Below are 23,142 nucleotides of genomic sequence, written 5' to 3' on the forward strand. Positions count from 1 at the left end.
TCCTCTTGTAATGGTGTGCCCCAAAAAAATAACTTTCAGAAGTAAATCCTGACTGTATTCCCTTTCTCAGTTGTGAAGGTTTGTGGTAGTCTCTCTGACAGCAGTCTCTGGTCCTCTCAAGCCTCGGGTACTAGAGAGTCCTTGGTGGTTGCTCCTGCTTGTTGGGAAGCATCGTAATCAGTCGTCCGGACTCGCAGGACCCGATTCATTTAGAAACTAGCCTGGAACCGATTCGTTTGCGAACGTTTCCTAACGACATCGTAATCGGGCCCTAAGTCAGAAACGTTTATAGGAATTGAAACTGGACATCTGTAGAACAACATCACATGTCATTTACAAAGTTTATAGATGTGGATATCTGTCTAGATAATGAGAATCACAACACTTTGATTTGTCAACTATTCAGTTTATCTATTAAAGAGCAAGTACATTGGAATGTGGTTATTAGTTGTTAAAGCATGTCAACTTCTGATAAACAACCAAGGAAACAGCTTGATAATCCACAGTGATCCGAGCCTCGTCTGCAAAGGCGGTTCAGTACGCCTTGCTGGTGTACTCTTGGTCGGTTTCTGGAAGTGTTCCTGGTGCTCTGATTCTCTTGAGCCTTTGATATTAGCAGCCAAGTGACTAAAAATGAAAACCATGTGCATTAGTTCCAGCCAACATTTATTTCAATATGTGATTTGTCAAAACAATATTTGTATTTAATCCTCAATTGAACAAACAAAAGTTGACATATTTTTTTACTTTTCATTGCTAGAGCAATTATGCTGGTGGTATGTTGCCCCCTCTCATTTCTTCGAATAATTTAGAATTCCTGTAGGAAACACTCTAAACCAACACACAGTACTAGCATGCAACACACGTCCTGGCACACAAACAGGACACTGAAAATGTACTAAAATGTGAGGTAATGCTGCACAGCAACCAAAGTGCAAGGGTGTTTGTGTTCTGTCAAGCATAGGTTGTGTACTAGAAGGGCCTCCTTCCATGACAAAAACTATGATGTAACACTTTTCCCACTTTGTATGCGTGTCGTACAATGCTGCATATGTGCAAAGTTTGAAAAGTATGTCGAAATTAAAAGAGTTCTGCTCCAATATGCCTGCCTCAGGAAAGTGTACGGTTTGGTGCAAATACCTGTCTACATTGTTACTAGCTAGGGATTTGTGTCATAAAACATCCATGGGTGGCTGCATGGGAATGCCCATTTACCACCCAAGGAATGCCCCCTTGACACAAAATAGTCCATAATGCTATGTTGATCACTTTGCAGTGCTTAATATGAGCCGGTGGTTTCTGACGCCTTTCATTAGCACCAGTTAAGAACACGTTAATTTATTGCAGGCACAGGGAGATTAAGTGATTTGCCCAGCATCACAGGAGGTTGAGCCAACACCGAGACTCGAACCTGGTTCCCCAGCTCCGAAGTCTGCAGCTCTGGCCGTTATGCCAGATCCTCTCCCCACTTTCATGGTTAGTAGGTGGTTGTGATTTAGGCGGCGCTAACAAGAGAAATGGGCTGTTTTAAGCTGCCTCCTGACGAGAGTCCAGGCCCTTATTTTTTTAGAAATTAACCACTGTTACATTGACCAACTTTCCCACGTACATTATTAATTGTGTTGGAAAATAAATACCACCACGACACTTTGAATAGGGTTTCTGTTAGAAAGGTAATGCAAATCTGAAGGAAATGATTAGTGAGTTGTTGTTTAAATAATGTTAATTTAATGGTTTGAAAAGAGCTCCACCAGCTCCTAGTGACTCATAGAATACATTGACCATTACAGCTAAGAGTAACAAATTCCCAAAAACTCCTATCTGACACACACTTACACACACACACACGCACCCACACACACGCACACACACACATGCACACACAGATGCGCACACACACACGCACACACATACACCCCCACACACACGCACACACACACATACACATACTGACACACACACACACACACACACACACACGCACACATGCGCACAGACACACAATCCCTTAGGTCTAGCTTGAATTCTACATTCTTCTCAACACCCACATGAAATTTGAACTTAATCAGCTGAATGTCAGCTCCCTTTAGAATAATTAATAACCTTTTTGGCTGCCTCTGGTCAGGTAAAGAAAAGTGTCTTCAATCCCCGTTTGACTCTCAGGTTAGGCAGCAACAATAGTGAAGGTTATCAACCCCTCAAAATGACATCTGTCTTAGTCTTCTGCAGCTCCTGCTTCACCAAGAGTGTCCCCCACCTCCAACTCAAATTTTGGAATAGTGTGTATTTATGCTCCTTGTCAGTGTAAAGCTGTTTTACATCCTTGCCTTCTTCACTTGCCTCCCGCTCACTAGAGCAAAGACAGTCAATTTACAGAGTCTAAAGGCTCCTAGAAAGGCTAGGAAAGGTGTTCAAGAAATACCTGTTCCTTGCTAACCTTCACTTCAAGCCAGCAGAAAACTCTGCACACATGCGCACGCTAGCTGCTCCCGTTGGTGAATCAAGCTAATGTAAATATGGTGCTTGGATAGCTTCTTAGAAATGTCTGAAATTCACTATTTTTGCAAAAAAATTGTATTATTTGCAACCACTATATAAAAAGGCTCCATAATGATCTATTGATTCATTAGCCGCATATAAGTGTGTGGACACAAACATTTTCCAATGTGACAGTGTCCATTTAAAGACCAGGCATTGTATTGATCTTCAAAATGAATATAATAAATTTGTTCGGAAGAATATATATCTATTTATAGGGCCTTCATTCTCTTCTTCTGCACCACCTATGAAAACTCCAATGCTGGGATGATTAAAGAGTCCAATTGGCCTTCACTCTCTTCTTCAGTATCACTTTGTGGAACATAGAAAATGGCTGATCAAAGGCACACCGGTGCTCTGGCTTTGTATTTGTGCGCTATGATCTCCTGTGTTCCTGGTCAAGCTCTTACATCCTCTGGTCCCAGAAGTTGCAATCATAGTGGAATAGAGTGCTCACCTACAATTGCTTTAATGTATGCAGAAATTCTCCAAGAGGCTGTTTGAAAAATTGGCCCATAATCTGTCAATTAAATTGTGTCAGTTCCGGGCAGATGCAAGTAGGATAATTAGTTCTCTACCAGCTGGCAAAATATTGCCCACACTTTTAAAAAAATATGACACACACAACAGGCCACACTGCGCACACCAGGGTTTCTCATAGAACACATTCAGGCTCCTGCACAACAAGCCACTTCGGAAACTTGGACACATCCTTCACCATTATCTTATGTATGCTCACATCATACATGAGACTTTGTAACCATTGCACACAGGAGCGCGATACATACAACAAAAACATAACCATTCACCATGGTTAACAGAAAGCAAGTGAATATGCATCAAACACTGGCACTGCATGCACATAAGCAATCAGCTCATCTAAGGCACCTACACTTGTTTCTTCTTCTTCCTGAAAAGCCATTGGAGCTAGTAACCTACCTGAACAGTGTCATCTCTGTCTAACATCATCTCACAACTCTTAGCACGTTCTCCACACTTGTAGGTTGGTATAAACATCTAGATGATACAGGCTGAATCTGAACAGCCCCCTAAAGCCAGTGCTTAATTTGTAAAATAGTAAGTTTATTGGCCCAAACGTTTGCTCAGAAGCTGCCGCTAAAGAAGGTTGTGGTGCTAAATAGCCAGGCTGCGTAGTCTTGATTGCCATGATTCATCTTAAATCCATCACCATACAATCCACGCCCCTCAAACTCCCTCCCACACATTCTTTTTCATGTCTGCTTTCGCACTGTTTTTCCGTCTTTGTCTTCCTCTTTTACCTCTTTTGTGTTTTTCTCTCTCTTGTTCTACGGCAATCAATCAATAGATTTGTAGAATGCTTCTTGTCACCTACGAGGATACCCAGGTGCTGGGTCAAAGTTTGGTGAGGAAAAATAAGTGGTGTTGCCCAAAAAGAAGTGTTGGTGGGCTCCACCAGCAACCACCAGCTCAAATTAAGCACTGTCGACCGAACAGAAGACTGACTGTCTTGCAACTAGAAACCAAATAATTTTAGAGCTTGCAGGCTGGACTGATAACCACCTTCTGCACAACTGCTCAACTCAGGACACTTCATATCAATCAGAGAAACTGATGAAAGACACCGATGCTGTTCCCATCAATCCTGCAGCTCTCACTACTGTCCTGTTCCTACGGTGGCACTGATTAACAATGTGATTCTGCTGGAGACATCTCATCCTCTTCTACCGTCCTTTCCACCTGCCCACAAAAGATAAAAAGTTCCACATCACCAAGGAATGAAGTCTGAACATTCTTTTCCAATTTACATAGCCAATTAGTCTGCCCCAACCGCAAAATCTACATCTGATTCAACTTCCTCAAGAACAGTTTATATAATCGTTTAGTCGTTAGTTCTTGTAATGTATTTTTTGTTCGCCCTTGACGCTGTTGATGACCTCTCTAGCTGCTTCCTGACCTACCTAAAATGCAGACTCCCACATGCAGAAATCCAGACTCCAGCATCACATGAAAACTATAGATCACATACCAACTGGGCTAACCTTACTACACTCGCTGCCAACGCTTTTCATAATCATTTTGTGACAATGCTTAACGCATAATGCAATCCATAAAATCCATCCTGAATTCCTTCAACCGAAAATGAACATGTACGGTCAAACAACCTCCTGCGATGAGCCTCTGAGCTTCACATCTCTGCGTATCCTTTCAACATAAAAATACTGATGTGGAGACCCTTTCAAATCCAGGCTAAGATATCTGGAACTCTATCCCAAAATGTATTTGTGGTAGAAAAGGCCATCTTACTTACTGCAAAGTATTTTAAAACTGGCATACTCCAAAATCCCAACAATAAAAGGAAAATTGACAACCACCGATCAAAGGAAATATGATCAACTATTACAGAACTGGCACTAAAAATATTATCAACTCTGCCTACCTGGCTATCAATTTTTCACTCAGCGTCCTGAGCGCAGAACTAATTGAGCTTGAATAGACAATCATAGATACAGACCTCTGCATGATCAAAAGGAGAATACATCTGAGTGTAATGGGTGAAGCTTTGATACCACTTCAGATTTGGATTACTTACCAATGCTAATCAACCTAAAAGATATCAACAAAAAGAGGTCAAACAACAACCCCAAAATCTCTAATGTGGTTATAATCACTATATAAGATTTAGAGTCCAGTTTCAATCTTCATCTCATATAAATCACTTCTGCTGACACACAGGACCTCATTAGGATGTCGGTCGGAAAGACTCCGACCATAGGCCGGAGTCTTTCCGACCGACATCCTAGATTTGAATTCCAGTCAGCACATTAGGAAATACGGCCGTCGGAATTGAAACCGGCCGGTCATTTCGGCTGGCTTCTGATGGGCTCAAGGATCCAGTAGGGCAGTCAGAAATCCACCATAATCCTGTGCGGATGGCATTTCCGCCTTTGGGATTATGATGTTGGTTTCCGACAGGCTTTCCATGTCAGGATTACTGTCAGAAAGTGACTTAGAGGGCCCTTAGCAGGACCCCATCCCTCAGGGAGTGGTACCTGCCACATGGTGCAGGAATTTACACAAACACCAATTTTTCGATGGGAGCTTGTGCTGCCGACAGAGTTTCTGAATTAAGCAGAATACTTGTTTCCTTCCCAGTGAAAGAATTGGCTTGGTAGTTTGGTCTGCCCTGTTCCCATGATGCACTGGGCCAGGGACAGACTAATTTGCATATAGCCAGGTTCTGAGCTGGGATGGTGCAATGAGCTAAAAAACGGTGTTGGATCAAGCACTGATCGAAATGACTGGGTGAGAGTATTCTGCTTAATTCAGAAACTCTGTCCATCACCACCCCCTGTTGTTTAATTATTTTGTCCACCTTAAGCGTGGAAGGGTATACTCAGACGTGAGTCCCTTGCTCATTGCACCATCAGGATTCAAGCAAGCCGGGCCGAAGACGGCTGTAATGCCAGAAACCGGTCCCCGGAAGCTTGTTTCCTTCCCAGTGAAAGAATTGGCTTGGTAGTTTGGTCTGCCCTGTTCCCATGATGCACTGGGCCAGGGACAGACTAATTTGCATATAGTCAGGTTCTGAGCTGGGATGGTGCAGTGAGCTAAAAAACGGTGTTGGATCAAGCCCTGATCTCTTGACTGGGTGAGAGTATTCTGCTTAATTCAGAAACTCTGTCCATCACCACCCCCTGTTGTTTAATTAGGATTCTAGAAAGTGACATATGTGAAGCGCGCAGTCAGCGAGTCCGCATTGTGCCTTGATTTATCTATTTATTTAACTGTTTGAGAATACATGCTTGCATAGCGTAGTACTGCACAATCCAACTTGGTTATTTGGCTAGCAGCCATTTTCACGCTTGTTGTGGTGCCTCCTTGCTCGGACCTACACCCCGCCCTCGGCCTCCCAGCTGTACCTCCCTCGCCCCTCCCCCTCCACTATCCATTTATGACAGATGCAATTGCGCGCAGCGGTCGCGCCGAAGGTGTGCCAAAGGTAAGCCCGTCTACACCCGTCCGCGCCTGGACCGCGCCCAGCGCCTGTCCCCCTGGCCCCCGCCGCTCCCAACCCTCTAGAATCACATATGCTGCCGCTACTCTCCTCGCCCTCAATCCCGGACTTCCACCACTTTGCTGCGAAGCTACTCCAGGACGTACTCACGGCCCTTTCGCCTGCCTCTCCTGCAAGTTTAACTGCCTCAGGACCCTCACCGATCCCACGTCCTTCGAACACAACTCCGACTCAAACCGCCTAAAGTGCATCCTGCTCAACACCCGCTCGGTCCACAGACACGCTACAGAACTCTGGGACCTAATCGACTCTGCGTCACCTGACATCGCCTTCCTTACTGAAACATGGATGAACACATCATCAGCTCCAGACATTGCCATAGCCATACCGGACACTTACAAGATTATCCGCAAAGACCGCACCAATCAAACAGGAGGAGGCATCGCCATCATCCACAGGAACACCATCAAAATCACAACCAGCTCCGACGACAATCTTGCAACCGCCGAACATCTCCACTTTCAGATCCACACCGACCCCAGGACCACACTGAGAGGCACCCTCATCTACAGGCCTGCAGGTACCCGCACCCAATTCAGTGATGACATCACGGACTTCATCAGCCCACACGCCCTAGCCTCCGAGAACTACATTCTTCTAGGAGACCTCAACTACCACCTTGAAAACAAACTTGACAGCAACACCACCACCCTTCTGGACAACCTGGCCAATCTCGAACTCAAACAACTTGTGGACACCCCCACCCATGTAGCCGGACACACGCTCGACCCCATCTTCACATCCAGCAAGCACATCGCCTTCGATCGCACCACAGTTCTCCACTGGACGGACCACAGCTGCGTTCACTTCAGCTACAAAACCTCCCTAACCCACAATCGCCCTCAACCTATTCCTCGGAGAAACTGGAACAAAATCACCTCCAACCAACTCCTCACATCACTCAGCCAAAACCCTCCCACCCTCCCATTGGACCCAAACCAAGCGGCCACCAAACTCAAGCAATGGATCACCCACAGTGCTGACGAATTAGCACCCCTGAAAAAGCACCAGATCATTTCAACCAGCAAAAAGGCTCCCTGGTTCAATGATGACCTTAAAAAATCCAAGAAACTATGCCGCACTCTGGAGAAGACATGGAGAAAAAACCCAACCTCAGACAACATGGCCTCCCTCAAGTCAGCCACCCGCAAACACCACCAACTGATTCGATCCGCAAAGAAATCAGCATTCAAGGATCGCCTCGACAACAACACCCATAACAGCAAGGAACTCTTCAACATCGTCAAAGAATTCACCAACCCCACCGCAGCATCTAACGACATCACTCCCTCCCAAGACCTCTGCAACGCATTATCCTCCTTCTTCTACAACAAAATTGCTGACATCCACAACAGCTTCGAGAATTCTCCAAGCGATCAACCCTCCCCACCCCCTCTGATCCTACTCAGCCAACTTACAACCTCAGCGCCTGGAACCCAATTACCACTGAAGACACCATTCGCCTCATGAACTCAATCCACTCTGGCTCGCCCACTGACCCTTGTCCCCACCACATCTTCAACAAAGCTGACTCCATCATCGCCCCCCATCTCCGTGATGTCATCAACTGCTCGTTCAACTCTGCCACTTTTCCAGAAAGCTGGAAACACGCCGAACTCAGCGCCCTTCTGAAGAAACCCACAGCAGACCCCTCTGAACTTAAAAACTACCGACCCATATCCCTCCTCCCATTCCCGGCCAAAGTCATCGAGAAAGCCGTCAACAGCCAGCTCGCCGCCTTCCTTGAATCCAACAACTCCCTTGATCCATCTCAATCTGGATTTCGAGCCAAACACAGCACCGAAACCGCCCTCATTGCAGCGACCGACGACATCCGAGCACTCCTGGACAACGGAGAAACAGTGGCCCTTATCCTACTTGACCTTTCCGCCGCTTTCGACACAGTCTGCCACAGCACCCTTATACATCGACTCAGCAACATCGGCATACAAGGAAAAGCCTTGGACTGGATCATCTCATTCCTCACTGGGAGAACTCAAAGAGTCCGACTTCCCCCATTCTACTCAGAGGCCACCGAAGTCATCTGCGGTGTACCTCAAGGATCCTCACTCAGTCCCACCCTCTTCAACGTCTACATGAGTCCTCTCGCCTCCATCACGCGTCAACACAACCTCAACATCATCTCCTACGCCGACGACACCCAGTTAATCATCTCCCTCACCAAAGACCCCAACACCGGCAAAACCAATCTTCACGAAGGCATGAAAGAAGTAGCCGAATGGATGAAACATAGCCGCCTAAAACTCAACTCAGACAAAACGGAAGTACTCATCCTAGGTTCTTCCCCCTCAGCTTGGGACGACTCCTGGTGGCCTTCCGCACTGGGAGCAGCACCCACACCCACAGACCATGCACGTAACCTTGGCTTCATCCTAGACTCCTCTCTCTCGATGTCCAGACAAGTCAACGCCGTCTCGTCTTCCTGCTTCAACGTACTTCGCATTCTCAAAAAGATCTTCCGCTGGATCCCCCTCGAGACAAGAAAGACTGTCACCCACGCACTGGTCACGAGTTGACTGGATTATGGTAACACACTTTACGCCGGAATCACAGCAAAATTACAGAAAAAACTCCAGCGCATCCAAAACGCGTCAGCGAGACTCATATTAGACATCCCGCGCCAAGATCACATCACCAGACATCTAAAAGACCTCCACTGGCTTCCCGTTAACAAAAGAATTACTTTCCGCCTTCTCACCCACGCACACAAAGCCCTCTACAATCTAGGACCTGAATGCCTCAACACTCGACTGTCCTTCTACAAACCCACCCGTCAACTTAGATCGTCCAATCATGCCCTCGCCACAGTCCCGCGCATCCGGAAATCCACCATGGGTGGCAGATCCTTCTCCTACCTGGCTGCCAAGACATGGAACTCACTCCCCACTCACCTCCGCCTTACTCAGGACCACATCTCCTTCAGAAAGGAACTTAAGACCTGGCTTTTCGACAAATAATGAACCCCTTCCCCTAGCGCCTTGAGACCCTCTGGGTGAGTAGTGCGCTTTATAAATGCCAGAACTTGAACTTGAACTATAGACTCGAGTTTTTTACACACCTTCATCAAACCATAATATTGATACAAAGGCTACAGATTGAATTTGCTCCATCAGCTTAAAGTATGTCACTGGGGTGACTAGAGGGAAACTGTTCTTATAAAAAATGGCTTAAGTGTGTTTTGTGACTAAATATTGTCAAAGAGAGTCTACCTTTCTTCTAGATGCTTCTGGGGCTACATGCTGGCCCATCACATTATAATTTGTGTATGAAACCAAAAGTGCCACGAACCACCGCATTAATGCAAGAGAGGCAAGGGCCTTATAGGTGGGGTTTAACAGGTGTCTCTATGACCCAAACAGTCTATTGGATAGCAAACATAAAACATGCACTGAAATGTGACTCCCTAACAGGTAAGCACTTAACTCAGGAGTCCCTAAAACGTGTGGCCACCTTTGTTTCTGTTTTTATAATGGTGGGGTTGAAGAAACATTGTAGTTTAGCTATATTAAATTTTTTAACAAGAGTTAATTCTCCCAGGAGGTTATGAAATGACACACAATATAATTAATGTATATGCACTACTCTGTTACCATTAAGAAGGTTGCTTCAATTATTCCACATATACCATTTGATAAAGCTTATATAAATTATTCAGATAATTATTATTTAAATAGGTTACTCCCATACACAACAAAGAAAAGGGTGTTATGTAAATTTTTTTGCCATATTTTAGTTACAATATTTACATTTTAATCGTTTTTTTTCTTATAAGGAACAGGCATTATCAACAAAAAGTAGATCAATCAATTGCAAATCATTGATATATTGTGAGACCTGTAATCAACCACCTGTGTGTTTGTTGAAAAGCAGACGTTCAAATATAGTGCAATAAAAGAATATTTAAAGTCTTGTTTGAATGGTTAGCATGGTTCTGGATCCTTAGAATTTGGCCAGTCTCTTCTCAGGGAGCACTGTGCTTAAGATGTTACAGCAGAAAGTCACAGTAACAAGGACCAGATCAACTATCTGGAGGAGAAATCAACCTTTTAGTCCAATCCTAGCCAAAATGACTCCAAGTTCAAGCATAGCAACTTGACAACTTGAGTGCGAAAACTTGAACAAAAAACTAAAACCTTCTGATACATTTTTGAATAACAATCAGATGGTGGTCCATGGAATGGAAATTACATTAACCTAACTAGCTATGCTCATCATATTGTATCTTTTTACAGTATTTTGCACAGAAGTCCATAATACCTTAGTGAACAATTCCTGAAGGCTAACATTAATAATTCAGTGCAAATGTGTATCTCATTCTGGAGTATCCTGATGGAGCTTATAAGCCATCACACTGGCGGAAAAGCAGTGACTGAGCTGTATAATCTACTGAAAGCGCAACAACACAATCTTAACCTAAGCAGCAGAACTAAATGGGAAACTAATCTGTGAAAGAGTTGTCAACTGAAAAGTAGAAGAAAATCACAGCCCATGTCAAAAAAAGTCTCTGGCAGTGCGAGATTCAAGTTCGCACAATTTAATGACATACATCAGTCATTTCAAACCGCAAAAGTCATACAACGTATGTTTGTGGGAGTGCCCTCAGACTGATCCCAACTTTTTTCACATGGTGTGGGAATGCCAGGTACTGCAGCCCACATGGGCGACAGTATTGGAAATGATCTTGGAATTGGTGGACCTTCCACTACCCCTTACTTCAAAGCTCGTTCTACCAAGGGTCATGCATAGAACTAAAAATTACAAATTACTATGCAGATTTGTAGACTTGGCTCTCATACTTTTTAAATAATGCATTGCAATATTGTGGAAAGCATGCGTGGCACCAGATGTGAGTCTATGGTTGCATGACTTGCAGAAATGGGCTGGGTTGGAGAAAGAAATGATCACACTAACCCAACTAAGAGAAGGACAGGGCCTCATCAGACTAATATGGGATGTGTACAGCACAAAACTGAAAGTGAAAAATGACACCATTCCACCATAAACAAATCCGTGAGCCGTGGAGTGAGTGGCGAGGCAGTGAGCCCTTAGCAAGCTCTGCACCCCGAAGCTATGTTACACCAGCTGGACTTAAAAGAAGCGGACCGTTCTTGAAAATAAGTTGCCGCTATTGGGCAACTTTTTGCATTTATTTGGAAATTAATATACATGTCGCTTCTTCCCTTTGCAAAAAACAAATCCATGTTAGGAACCTCATGTTACTTTTTTCATTATGATTTGTTGGAATATGTTTAGTTTTTTTGCGAGAATCTATTCACTTGGGACACGATCACACTGTTTTGAAATTGTATAAATGTATATAAATGTATGAATTGTTTACATGTGTATCTAATTTTTGCTGGTATTTAATATATTCTTCCAGTGCATATACCACTTACTTGCCTTTCGTCTTTTGTATATCACCCAGATTGCCATTGTGCATTTCTACTATTATAACTTGTTAAGTATTTACCCACAGGAGCCATTGTTTTTGTTTGAACACCAGCTGGACTGGCATGGACCTACACTCAGTTTGTTCACACAGAAGAAGATGTATTTAAAAGTCGTACTTCACTGCTACAGCAGCACCCCGCTTCACAAAGATCATTACAATGGAGAACGGTTAGCTATGGAGAAGGATATACTAGGAAATGTAGACCACAGTTGCTACTAATGTGTAAGTACACTTCTCACCTGCTAACCCACGAGGATCAGGCTCACTGACATCTGACATTTAATGTTGTTCCAAGTCCTCCTGCTCCGTTGGAAGTGCAGATGTGAGCCCAAATGCAAAGCTGACTTCCTCTATACATTACAAACCTTAATTGATTGTCAGTGACAATGTGGTACGGTGGTGGACAATGTACACAACACATACATGGCGGTAAAAATAAGTAAATGATTGCACAAATGTTTCATTGTTATAAACGAATAACGCAATTTAAACTAAAAAAACTTTCTATGTTGATGTATTGGCTAAACTATTTTTAACAGTTCTTTACATTTTAGAGGATCATACTAGTAGTCCACTAGATATACTTACCACTTTTGTTTGGAACAACTGATAGCTCAAATCTTACTATTTCAATGTCTTGTTGAAGCACATTTTGAAGTAAAATTTACTGACTCTCAAAAAGGCCGTAATCCAGGAGTACCGACCACTATAGACTACAATCCCTTTATTGTCTGCCAGGCAAGACTGAGATCTGGTTTAAAGCACCTTGCCAAGTACATAAGTATTTTATAGCTAAGACTCACTATTTGGGCTTCCAGACCCATTAAAGTGTTTCAGAAATTACCTCTTGGTTCTAGTGATTGAAACATTGTTAGAAACCTATTCATTAATCAATACATTGTATTTGCACTTTATATCCAAGGTTTTCTAGTCCCAATAAATCAAGTGTATCATAGCAGTTTACAAGAAAAAAATTACCTCAACCAAGGAGAAAAAGGAATTACAATGACAGGCTAGATAAAAAGAGGTGAATGAAAGCTGTATGAGACTGTTGATGCATCCAAAGAGAAGACCATACTACCGCACAAGACCAATGAAGCACCACGTTAAATTGATAGCGGTATGTACAGCTATTTGACCAGGTAGCCTTTTAGGTATTCACTTTAAGCTTTCTTGCTTCTTTTCTTCTTCCTACCCTTCTTTTTTCTCAGTTGCTTCCACAAATCATTCCTTTCAGACCCTGGGTCTTTTGCTTTTTTGCACTTGCTACTACCTTACAACATGCTAACATGCACAATCATTTTGTTTGATGGCTTGAAACTGAGACCATCAGTACATTATCTTTACCCATAATTTAATTCTAGAGCTTTTTGTCTTTCTGCCCTGATCACACATCAATTGATTATCCTTTTCAAACACCTCCTACCCTGCCCAACAGTTGCTCAACAGCTGTATTATACATTCAATATTCCATAGGTTAACCTCCTACTTCACATATGGGATTTTTTTATGGCCCTTTGGATTTTGCAGTTTACCATTGGCTAATAGCAGAGTGGTATTGCAGTGTATACACATGTCTCGGAACATCCTGTAGATGCACTTCATTGGTTCCAGGCTCATTGCCCTGAATGCATGTTGTATAAACCACCAGTCTGCATTATATGTATACCTCACCTTCATTTACTATATGTTTGGGGCACAGCTACTTTGTTTTATTATTTATTGAACATAACACCGAGCAGGACGCCCTTAAGTTTCAGGGCGACCTTGCGGCAATCCGACCTTGCGGTGGATGACCGCCAACTGCCTCCAGCTGAATTCCAACAAGTCGGAGGTACTGTTAATGGGAAAGGACCATGGTTAGTGGAGTGAACTCTGGAGGCCAGCCAGTCTGGACAAGCCCCCTCCCCCAAACAGGCAGTAAAAAATGTAGGTGTTTGGTTGGACTAATCTCTTAACTACCGAGTTCAAACCAAAAAAACGGAAGAGACTTGTTTTGGACTCTTAAGGGGGCTTAGACCATTGCTGGACTTCTTTGACATTCCTACGCGTCAAGTTATCATCCAGGCATCGGTATTGTCCAGACTTGATTATGCCTGCTCCATTTATTTGGGGTCCAACAAGGCGGAGGTCCTGAGGCTGCAGAGGGCACACAACGCGGCAGCAAGAACCCTTTTAAGCTTGCGCAGGCCCTGTTCTGTGTCCAACACCATTCGCTGTCTTCATTAGTTACCTGTGGCCAGGTGCATTGAATTTAACACCTTGGCTGCTAGAAGTTTTCCCCTCCTGTGCTGCATATGCATGTTCCCCATGAGCTCGTCATAAGCACACGACCAGTGTATTGCATGACGAGCTGAGCTCGTCATGAGCAGCGAAGTTGTTAAAACCTTATGCATCTCCTTCAAAGTTCTAAAATTATCCACTCCTTCCATGTTGGCCAATCTCCTTTTGCCATATGTCCCCCATGACTTCTTCACTCACAGGGCCAGCACTTGGTGGTGGTTCCCTGAACACGAAGAGCTTGAGCTGGTGGCCGCTCCTTTTGTTACAGAGATGCCACTCTCTGGAACACCCTTCCTGTGCAGATTTGTGGCCTCGTCAACTATTTAGAATTCAGGAAGGCCACTAAGACTTACCTTTTTCCTGCACTTTAGTCTGTGTCTGCTCCATCTGCTCATGTCAGTCTTTTTTGGTATCAGCGCCGGGACGCCCCTTTGCTGGGGCAGCTGTAGCGCTTTATAAGTCACAATAACATAACCTAGCACCCCCCCTTCCTGTAAATCATACCTCATAGAGAAATTTCATGAAAGAATGGGTCAAGGCAGATCACCTTCCTGTAGTTTATGCATACCAAGTGTTCCACCCTCATAGCTACAATAAATCTTGCATTACATGGATTCCTCATAGCTCATAATTGGCCGGAATGATACACCTTTCATAATTAATCCTTTGACCCCTCATATCTTTATTAATGCACTTCTGGCATGGTTCAAAGCTGTTTCTGCCCATATCAAATAGTGCTAAATTCCTATGAGTCCCCTATTCTAGTGTGGGATACCAAAATACACATGCGCTGTGCCTAAAAGAAAAAAAAGTAAGATCCCAAACTATAATATATGTGTACCTGCTTTACATCCATGAAATGCCTCCTTTTTTAGAATTCAACACTATGGACAACAGATTCTTGATCTAACAAAGTCAACTCTCTTATAGACTCAATATGCAAGTTGTATGAGCACCAATGTTCATTAGGTTGTAAAAATTGATTATGTAAATTACCAAGTAGCCACTTTTCAGAGAACAACAATATTATAATTTATTTTTACCTTTTCAGTCGAAAATAACCAAGTAGCACATCACAAGCGAAACGTTTTCTGAAATGGCCTCTCAATCAAGACTGTCAGTGCAAGTCCAGCAAAGAACGTCATCACGGAGTGCCCAAAAAACAGGTAGAGCTATTAAAAACATATGTTTGTTAATTTTACTCTTTTGTAACATACATACATTGCCTAATTAGGCTGTTGGATTAATGCTGCATTATCCTTATCCTAAGTTTCAATTTGCAGTCTTCATCAATTAGTTACAGTTAAAGAAATCCCAGCCAGATTGGTTTAACATCAGTTATCTGTGGTAGAGACTAGGTCTGTCATTGGTTTGTTAATGTAGAGATTACACCAAAGAGAGGGAGTAGACTTTACTATCTGGAGACACCGTTTAGGCAGACATCTAAATGACAGCAAGACTCCATTGATCTAGATTTTAGTTGTCAGTTTCATAGACAGGATAAAGGTATGGGGTGCAATCACTGTGAATTATTAAACTCTGTGTAAGTATGATATTTTGAATAGGTTAATTACCCTTGAAACTTGGAAACTTTCAATTAGAACTAGGACTGCTGTATTTGCAAGGGCTAAATATACAATGCATGCATTGTTGGAAGACCCCTAATGTAGTCTAGGAGCAAGTAAGCTGGTTGATGGAGGACACAGAGGGCTATTGTCGACATCCGCCCACTACTGCAGTGTAGGAAATAATTTATTTTGCCCAAGGCAAATTCCTATTTTTCCAATAGTTTGGGGAGCACACTTTCCCTGCTCGAAATCAGCATAGGCAATATTATCTTGCCTTGTCGACAAATTTCTTCCATGAAGCCTGGTAGCAATAGGGTGAAACTTGAAAGTACCTTTGTCCTGTTACCCTACCCTACCATACTGAATAGATAGCTGAAGAAACCTAAACAAGTACAGACTCTTGAGAATTGTGCATTTCCATTTACATGAATCAGAACATTGAAGGTCGACCCTATGAAATGGAGGATATAAAGCCATTAGCAGCTAGTACTTCTCCTAGCACCCTTTATTCTGAGAAAGTTTAAACATAGGGCCAAGTTCACAAAGAAACATTTTAATGCCAGTATATTTATTTCTCCGAATATAATGCTCAAATCACACATGGTGTGCATTGACAAAAAAGACTTGTGCGTTTATATTTGGAGTTGCACATCAAGTGAAAATGTATTGTGAATATTGGGGCAAACAAATGAGCATGGCCTTTAGCAAAGGGTGAACAACCATGAACCCAATAGTGATGTAAATTCCCTGTGCTCTTGTAGGTTCCCAATTCAATTGAGTCATCTTGAAAGTGCTGCAAATAATGTGTGCCATAGTGCAGGGGTTCCTCAAGACCTATGTCTTTTTTCTAGAACCACAACTGGATCAATAGAGAGAATGCAGTTGCATTGTATAGGTTTGCGGAAATCATGAGGATAAGTTTTGGAAAAATCAACCTTAAGATTCTTAATTGACAGGGCCTGCATTGAGGCCCGGTCAAATAATGAAGATGCTGAAGGGGCATCAGTTATATATCTCAATATAGTAAGTGACTGACTTTGGTTAGAGGAGGTGGATACCCATTGCTGCTCAAGTCCTACCACTTGCCTCCTTTCTTGGAAGGTAGCAGGGATTTCTTCAAATTTGTGATAAAAGTCACATCTCCAACGCACCCTTGCAAGCGGGCTACCAGCCACTTGCCATATAAGAATTGTGTGAAACTAGATACCCGTTTCAGACATTGGCTGCCAGGGGAGGCATACTCATGGAAGTTAAGCCCACAAGTTGAAAACTGGGGTGGGACATTTTGCTCTAGCCCCCTGATTTCATTGCATCCCCTGATGGAGTGCCACACATTCAAGACTAGCTGCGGGAGATCCCCTGTGACGAAGGAGAAGTGTCTCCATCACATCTGCACCCAAGAGATGAACCTACTCTAATTGATTGCTCTGGTTTCCTCACTTGTATCTTTTGTTCTATGAGGCGTGGTATGTTATGTAATGGTTCTTGTGCCCTCGTGTTTTCTCCAGCAGTCTGTGTGTTCTGGGTCTGGATTGTTGGTGGGAGTGTCAGTTGCTGATCCAGTTACAGGAAGCAGGGCTTTAATTCATGCGCTCTATAGTTTACTTCTTATTTTCAATAAATCTACTTGCTCATCGAAGGATTGCTGTTCCTGTCATCATTGATGTGCTTACTGTTAAACATAACTATTGCCCACCACTTTCCTAGAAACAAGGAAATCACAGGGATCGATTAATGGCTACCAAATGTGGGGTTTTCCTGAGCATTTCACGAGGATGAGGATTATTATTATTATTGCATTTATTGAGCGCACAGCTACCCGGAGGTTTCCCGGCGCTTGCCTTGGGAACCCGTCCTGGCTTTTTTCCCTGTGAGATAGCCCCTACAGGGCATACCCAAGGTGAAAGCCAGGCATCCCGCCACAGGGGGGCCGTTGTGGAGATTAAGCAAGCTTAATGCCCAGAGTTGCATAGTTTGACCCATGATTAGAGCAGGCACCGAAGCGAGAATTATCGAGTCCGTGGACATTTGAGCTCAAGACCCTGCCGCGTCGGGAATTGAACCCTGGTCCCGGGTCTGACCTCAGCTTCCGGGTCTGCCTGCTCTACACCATGAGCCACACTGGATATGGCATGCAGCCAGGGTGTTGTGATAAAAGGAACTGCTTAGATCACCAAGAAATGGAATTGGAATACCCCAAGTACTAATGTGTACAGATGACAGCATAAGAAGAGACTCCCAAGGATTCCTGCTGGTGGGCTTCCATTGTGCGCGTTGATCTCAAAATTAACCAGTCAACCGCTGCTGCAGGGCTACTGAGTGGACCAGGACATCAACCTGGCAGTAGCAGCAAATACGTATTTTCATTTTCTATTCACTATCTTTCTATTCAGTTCTTGTTAAATCCATGACATATGTGAGTCTTCTGATTTGGCTTTTCACTTGCAGGTAACATTAATATTCTTCTATTGTGTCTCTGAAAGTGGGCCTGATCTGAACTTATTCACATAATATTAAGAAAAACTGAGATTAGTGATTTGTTATATGGAAGATAGCGGGCAGAGCATTTAGCTCTGTATATGCATATGATATTTATAAATTCCGAACCAGGCCAAAAGTCAGTGGAGCACTGTACCGGGTTAAAGCATGAATATTTCAGTAGCTAAAGGTATGTAGAGAAATCAGATGATGCTGAGATGAACATTTGTGACCTACTGGAAGGGTAGCTGAGAGACCGGATATTTATTTTTCATACAAATCTTTCATCTTGCAAAACAAGGTGTGATGCGGCCAGTTCAGGGTGCACTGAGCTTCATCATACTTGCATGGTAGTAGTCAGCACTTTTGTGATAGAGCCAGTGGCAGACATAATAGATTTTATATAAATGAGTAGCAAAATATCGGCTCGCTTCAAAAGGGTGTAATTTGGTACCACATAATTGGGTTCCATTGAGACAGGTGTTTCATGAAAAGCAGGTAGGTTGATTTTGCTCAAGGGAAGGCTCCTACTTGTTCTTGAGCAGTCATGCCGGTGACAAGAGCAGCCTGTCTCTGTGATTGCTCAGTGATTGCAATTGTCCACTTTCAACTTAATTGAACAGACTGTCAAAGATTGACAAGAGATGTCATATCGCGTTGAGGCTTTTCTTAATGATCCGATATTGTACTTTGCACAGTTTTATAGATGTATGTGGTTAAATGTATGCAAACTACAATTTAATATTCAAAACGTGGCAGGATTGGGAACCTGCAAAATTATACCAGATCAGTAGACGGGCAAGAGAGAGTGGTATCTTTGAGGAACGTTTAATTCGAAAATTGTTTTGTTTTTGTGACACAAAAACAGTTTTGTAGAACGCATTAGAACCCACAAATTATCTTAGTGCTGATGACTCTGTGAAACATTAGACTGAGAGGACTGACAAGTCTAAAAGTGGTGGGTTTTGTACTTCATTCTGAAAGAAATATGAAGTGCTCGGAGCTCAGAGGGGAGTGCTTTTGGTGATTATGGGGTTAGACCGGCATCTTTTGGCGTGGTCTCCCCTGAGTTTGTGGCTTCCAATCTCATGTTTGGACAGTGTTTTGCTGGCTTAGGATTGTGAGTGATTTGGCACTGCCCATCAGTGCCAAAGTGTTGTGCTTGTCATATAGATGATTGGCTGATTTGAGTTAGCTGTAAATCCCTTGTCCAGTGGTAAGACATATACCCAGGGCATGTAACTCAAATGCTACTCTGAGGGCCTGGAGCACTGGTAGTGCCACTCACGGAGGTAGCTCTTCAAACGTACCACAGGTTTGTCATAGCAGGGCCTGTGTGTGCAGGTTACTGTTACTCAGCTTGGCATTTAAAAGATCCTTGCCAACGTTCTTTATGTCTCTCGCTACATGTGAGTACACCATGCAGGCACGGTGAGCTGTACCGAAGAGGTAAGTCATGTGCACCTGTGTGCCACATGCCCTAGTAATGAATACCCCAGGAGTACTGAATAGGGTGTTCAGTGGTTTGAGGCCTGCTTATCACATTGGTTAACATGGGGGATCGATGGAAAGGCTATTGAGCTGTATTTCCTACATGCAGAACACTGGGATTATGTGTTTGGTATCAATGGATTAGTAATGGGAAATCCTCTCCAGTAGTGAGAGTGGATTTGACATTACTAATGTGGAAATGCCATTTTGGGAAAGTGATTTACAAAAAGGGGGTGGTGATGAACAGAGTGTCTGAGTTAAACAGACCACTCTTACCCAGTCCAAAGATCAGGGCTTGATCCATCACCGTTATTTATCTCACTGCCCCATCCCAGCTCAGAACCTGGCTATATGCAAATCAGTCTGTCCCTGGCCCAGTGCATCATGGGAACAGGGCAGACTAAACTACCAAGCCAATTCTTCACCAGAAAGGAGACAAGCTACCGGGGACCGGTTTCTGGCATTTCAGCCTTCTTCGGCCCGGCTTGCTTGAATCCTGATGGAGCAGTGAGAAAGGGACTCATGTCTGAGTATACCCTGCCACACCTATAGTGGCCAAAAACGATTTACAAAAAGGGGGTGGTGATGAACAGAGTGTCTGAGTTAAACAGACCACTCTTACCCAGTCCAAAGATCAGGGCTTGATCCATCACCGTTATTTATCTCACTGCCCCATCCCAGCTCAGAACCTGGCTATATGCAAATCAGTCTGTCCCTGGCCCAGTGCATCATGGGAACAGGGCAGACTAAACTGCCAAGCCAATTCTTCACCAGAAAGGAGACAAGCTACCGGGGACCGGTTTCTGGCATTTCAGCCTTCTTCGGCCCGGCTTGCTTGAATCCTGATGGAGCAGTGAGAAAGGGACTCATGTCTGAGTATACCCTGCCACACCTATAGTGGCCAAAAACGATTTACAAAAAGGGGGTGGTGATGAACAGAGTGTCTGAGTTAAACAGACCACTCTTACCCAGTCCAAAGATCAGGGCTTGATCCATCACCGTTATTTATCTCACTGCCCCATCCCAGCTCAGAACCTGGCTATATGCAAATCAGTCTGTCCCTGGCCCAGTGCATCATGGGAACAGGGCAGACTAAACTACCAAGCCAATTCTTCACCAGAAAGGAGACAAGCTACCGGGGACCGGTTTCTGGCATTTCAGCCTTCTTCGGCCCGGCTTGCTTGAATCCTGATGGAGCAGTGAGAAAGGGACTCATGTCTGAGTATACCCTGCCACACCTATAGTGGCCAAAAACGATTTACAAAAAGGGGGTGGTGATGAACAGAGTGTCTGAGTTAAACAGACCACTCTTACCCAGTCCAAAGATCAGGGCTTGATCCATCACCGTTATTTATCTCACTGCCCCATCCCAGCTCAGAACCTGGCTATATGCAAATCAGTCTGTCCCTGGCCCAGTGCATCATGGGAACAGGGCAGACTAAACTACCAAGCCAATTCTTCACCAGAAAGGAGACAAGCTACCGGGGACCGGTTTCTGGCATTTCAGCCTTCTTCGGCCCGGCTTGCTTGAATCCTGATGGAGCAGTGAGAAAGGGACTCATGTCTGAGTATACCCTGCCACACCTATAGTGGCCAAAAACGATTTACAAAAAGGGGGTGGTGATGAACAGAGTGTCTGAGTTAAACAGACCACTCTTACACAGTCCAAAGATCAGGGCTTGATCCATCACCGTTATTTATCTCACTGCCCCATCCCAGCTCAGAACCTGGCTATATGCAAATCAGTCTGTCCCTGGCCCAGTGCATCATGGGAACAGGGCAGACTAAACTACCAAGCCAATTCTTCACCAGAAAGGAGACAAGCTACCGGGGACCGGTTTCTGGCATTTCAGCCTTCTTCGGCCCGGCTTGCTTGAATCCTGATGGAGCAGTGAGAAAGGGACTCATGTCTGAGTATACCCTGCCACACCTATAGTGGCCAAAAACGATTTACAAAAAGGGGGTGGTGATGAACAGAGTGTCTGAGTTAAACAGACCACTCTTACCCAGTCCAAAGATCAGGGCTTGATCCATCACCGTTATTTATCTCACTGCCCCATCCCAGCTCAGAACCTGGCTATATGCAAATCAGTCTGTCCCTGGCCCAGTGCATCATGGGAACAGGGCAGACTAAACTACCAAGCCAATTCTTCACCAGAAAGGAGACAAGCTACCGGGGACCGGTTTCTGGCATTTCAGCCTTCTTCGGCCCGGCTTGCTTGAATCCTGATGGAGCAGTGAGAAAGGGACTCATGTCTGAGTATACCCTGCCACACCTATAGTGGCCAAAAACGATTTACAAAAAGGGGGTGGTGATGAACAGAGTGTCTGAGTTAAACAGACCACTCTTACCCAGTCCAAAGATCAGGGCTTGATCCATCACCGTTATTTATCTCGCTGCCCCATCCCATCCCAGCTCAGAACCTGGCTATATGCAAATCAGTCTGTCCCTTGCTCATTGCACCATCAGGATTCAAGCAAGCCGGGCCGAAGACGGCTGAAATGCCAGAAACCGGTCCCCGGTAGCTTGTTTCCTTCCCAGTGTAAGAATTGGCTTTTGTAGTTTGGTTTGCCCTGTTCCCATCATGCACTGGGACAGGAACAGACTAATTTGCATACAGCCAGGTTCTGAAACTGGGATGGTGCAGTGAGCTAAAAAACGGTGTTGGATCTAGCCCTGATCTCTTGACTGGGTGAGAGTATTCTGTTTAATTCAGAGACTCTGTCCCTCACCACCCCTTGTTGTAAATATTTTTGTCCACCCTAAGCGTGGAAGGGTATACTCAGATGTGAGTCCCTTGCTCATTGCACCATCAGGATTCAAGCAAGCCGGGCCGAAGACGGCTGAAATGCCAGAAACCGGTCCCCGGTAGCTTGTTTCCTTCCCAGTGTAAGAATTGGCTTTTGTAGTTTGGTTTGCCCTGTTCCCATCATGCACTGGGACAGGAACAGACTAATTTGCATACAGCCAGGTTCTGAAACTGGGATGGTGCAGTGAGCTAAAAAACGGTGTTGGATCTAGCCCTGATCTCTTGACTGGGTGAGAGTATTCTGTTTAATTCAGAGACTCTGTCCCTCACCACCCCTTGTTGTAAATATTTTGGGAAAGTGGGCATTTCAATACTTGTGGCTCTCTGTGTGCCAGTCAGCCTTACTCCAATCCACAACTGGCTGCTCGGGGGACAACTACATCTGTGCTTTCCTGATAGACGGTCATAAATTAGTGGCAGTCAAGGGAACCTGCAGACCTCTGA

General features: G+C 44.2%; 1 protein-coding gene across 1 annotated transcript in view; it reads right to left on the minus strand.

The window, feature by feature from the left end:
* Positions 1-508: 508 nt before the first annotated feature.
* Positions 509-23,142, minus strand: part of LOC147726345 (O-acyltransferase like protein-like) — a 62,800-nt gene continuing 40,166 nt past the window's right edge. Inside the window, exons 4-5 of the mRNA XM_086962919.1 lie at positions 15,395-15,523; positions 509-627 (exon numbers count right to left, since the gene is read on the minus strand). Of these exons, the coding sequence (XP_086819045.1) occupies positions 15,425-15,523 (99 nt within the window). The 3' untranslated portion in view covers positions 509-627; positions 15,395-15,424. The remainder of the gene's footprint in view (positions 628-15,394; positions 15,524-23,142) is intronic.

The sequence above is a fragment of the Lissotriton vulgaris genome, chromosome 3_1 (genome assembly GCF_964263255.1).
Source record: "Lissotriton vulgaris chromosome 3_1, aLisVul1.2, whole genome shotgun sequence".
NCBI classification, from domain to species: Eukaryota; Metazoa; Chordata; class Amphibia; order Caudata; family Salamandridae; genus Lissotriton; species Lissotriton vulgaris.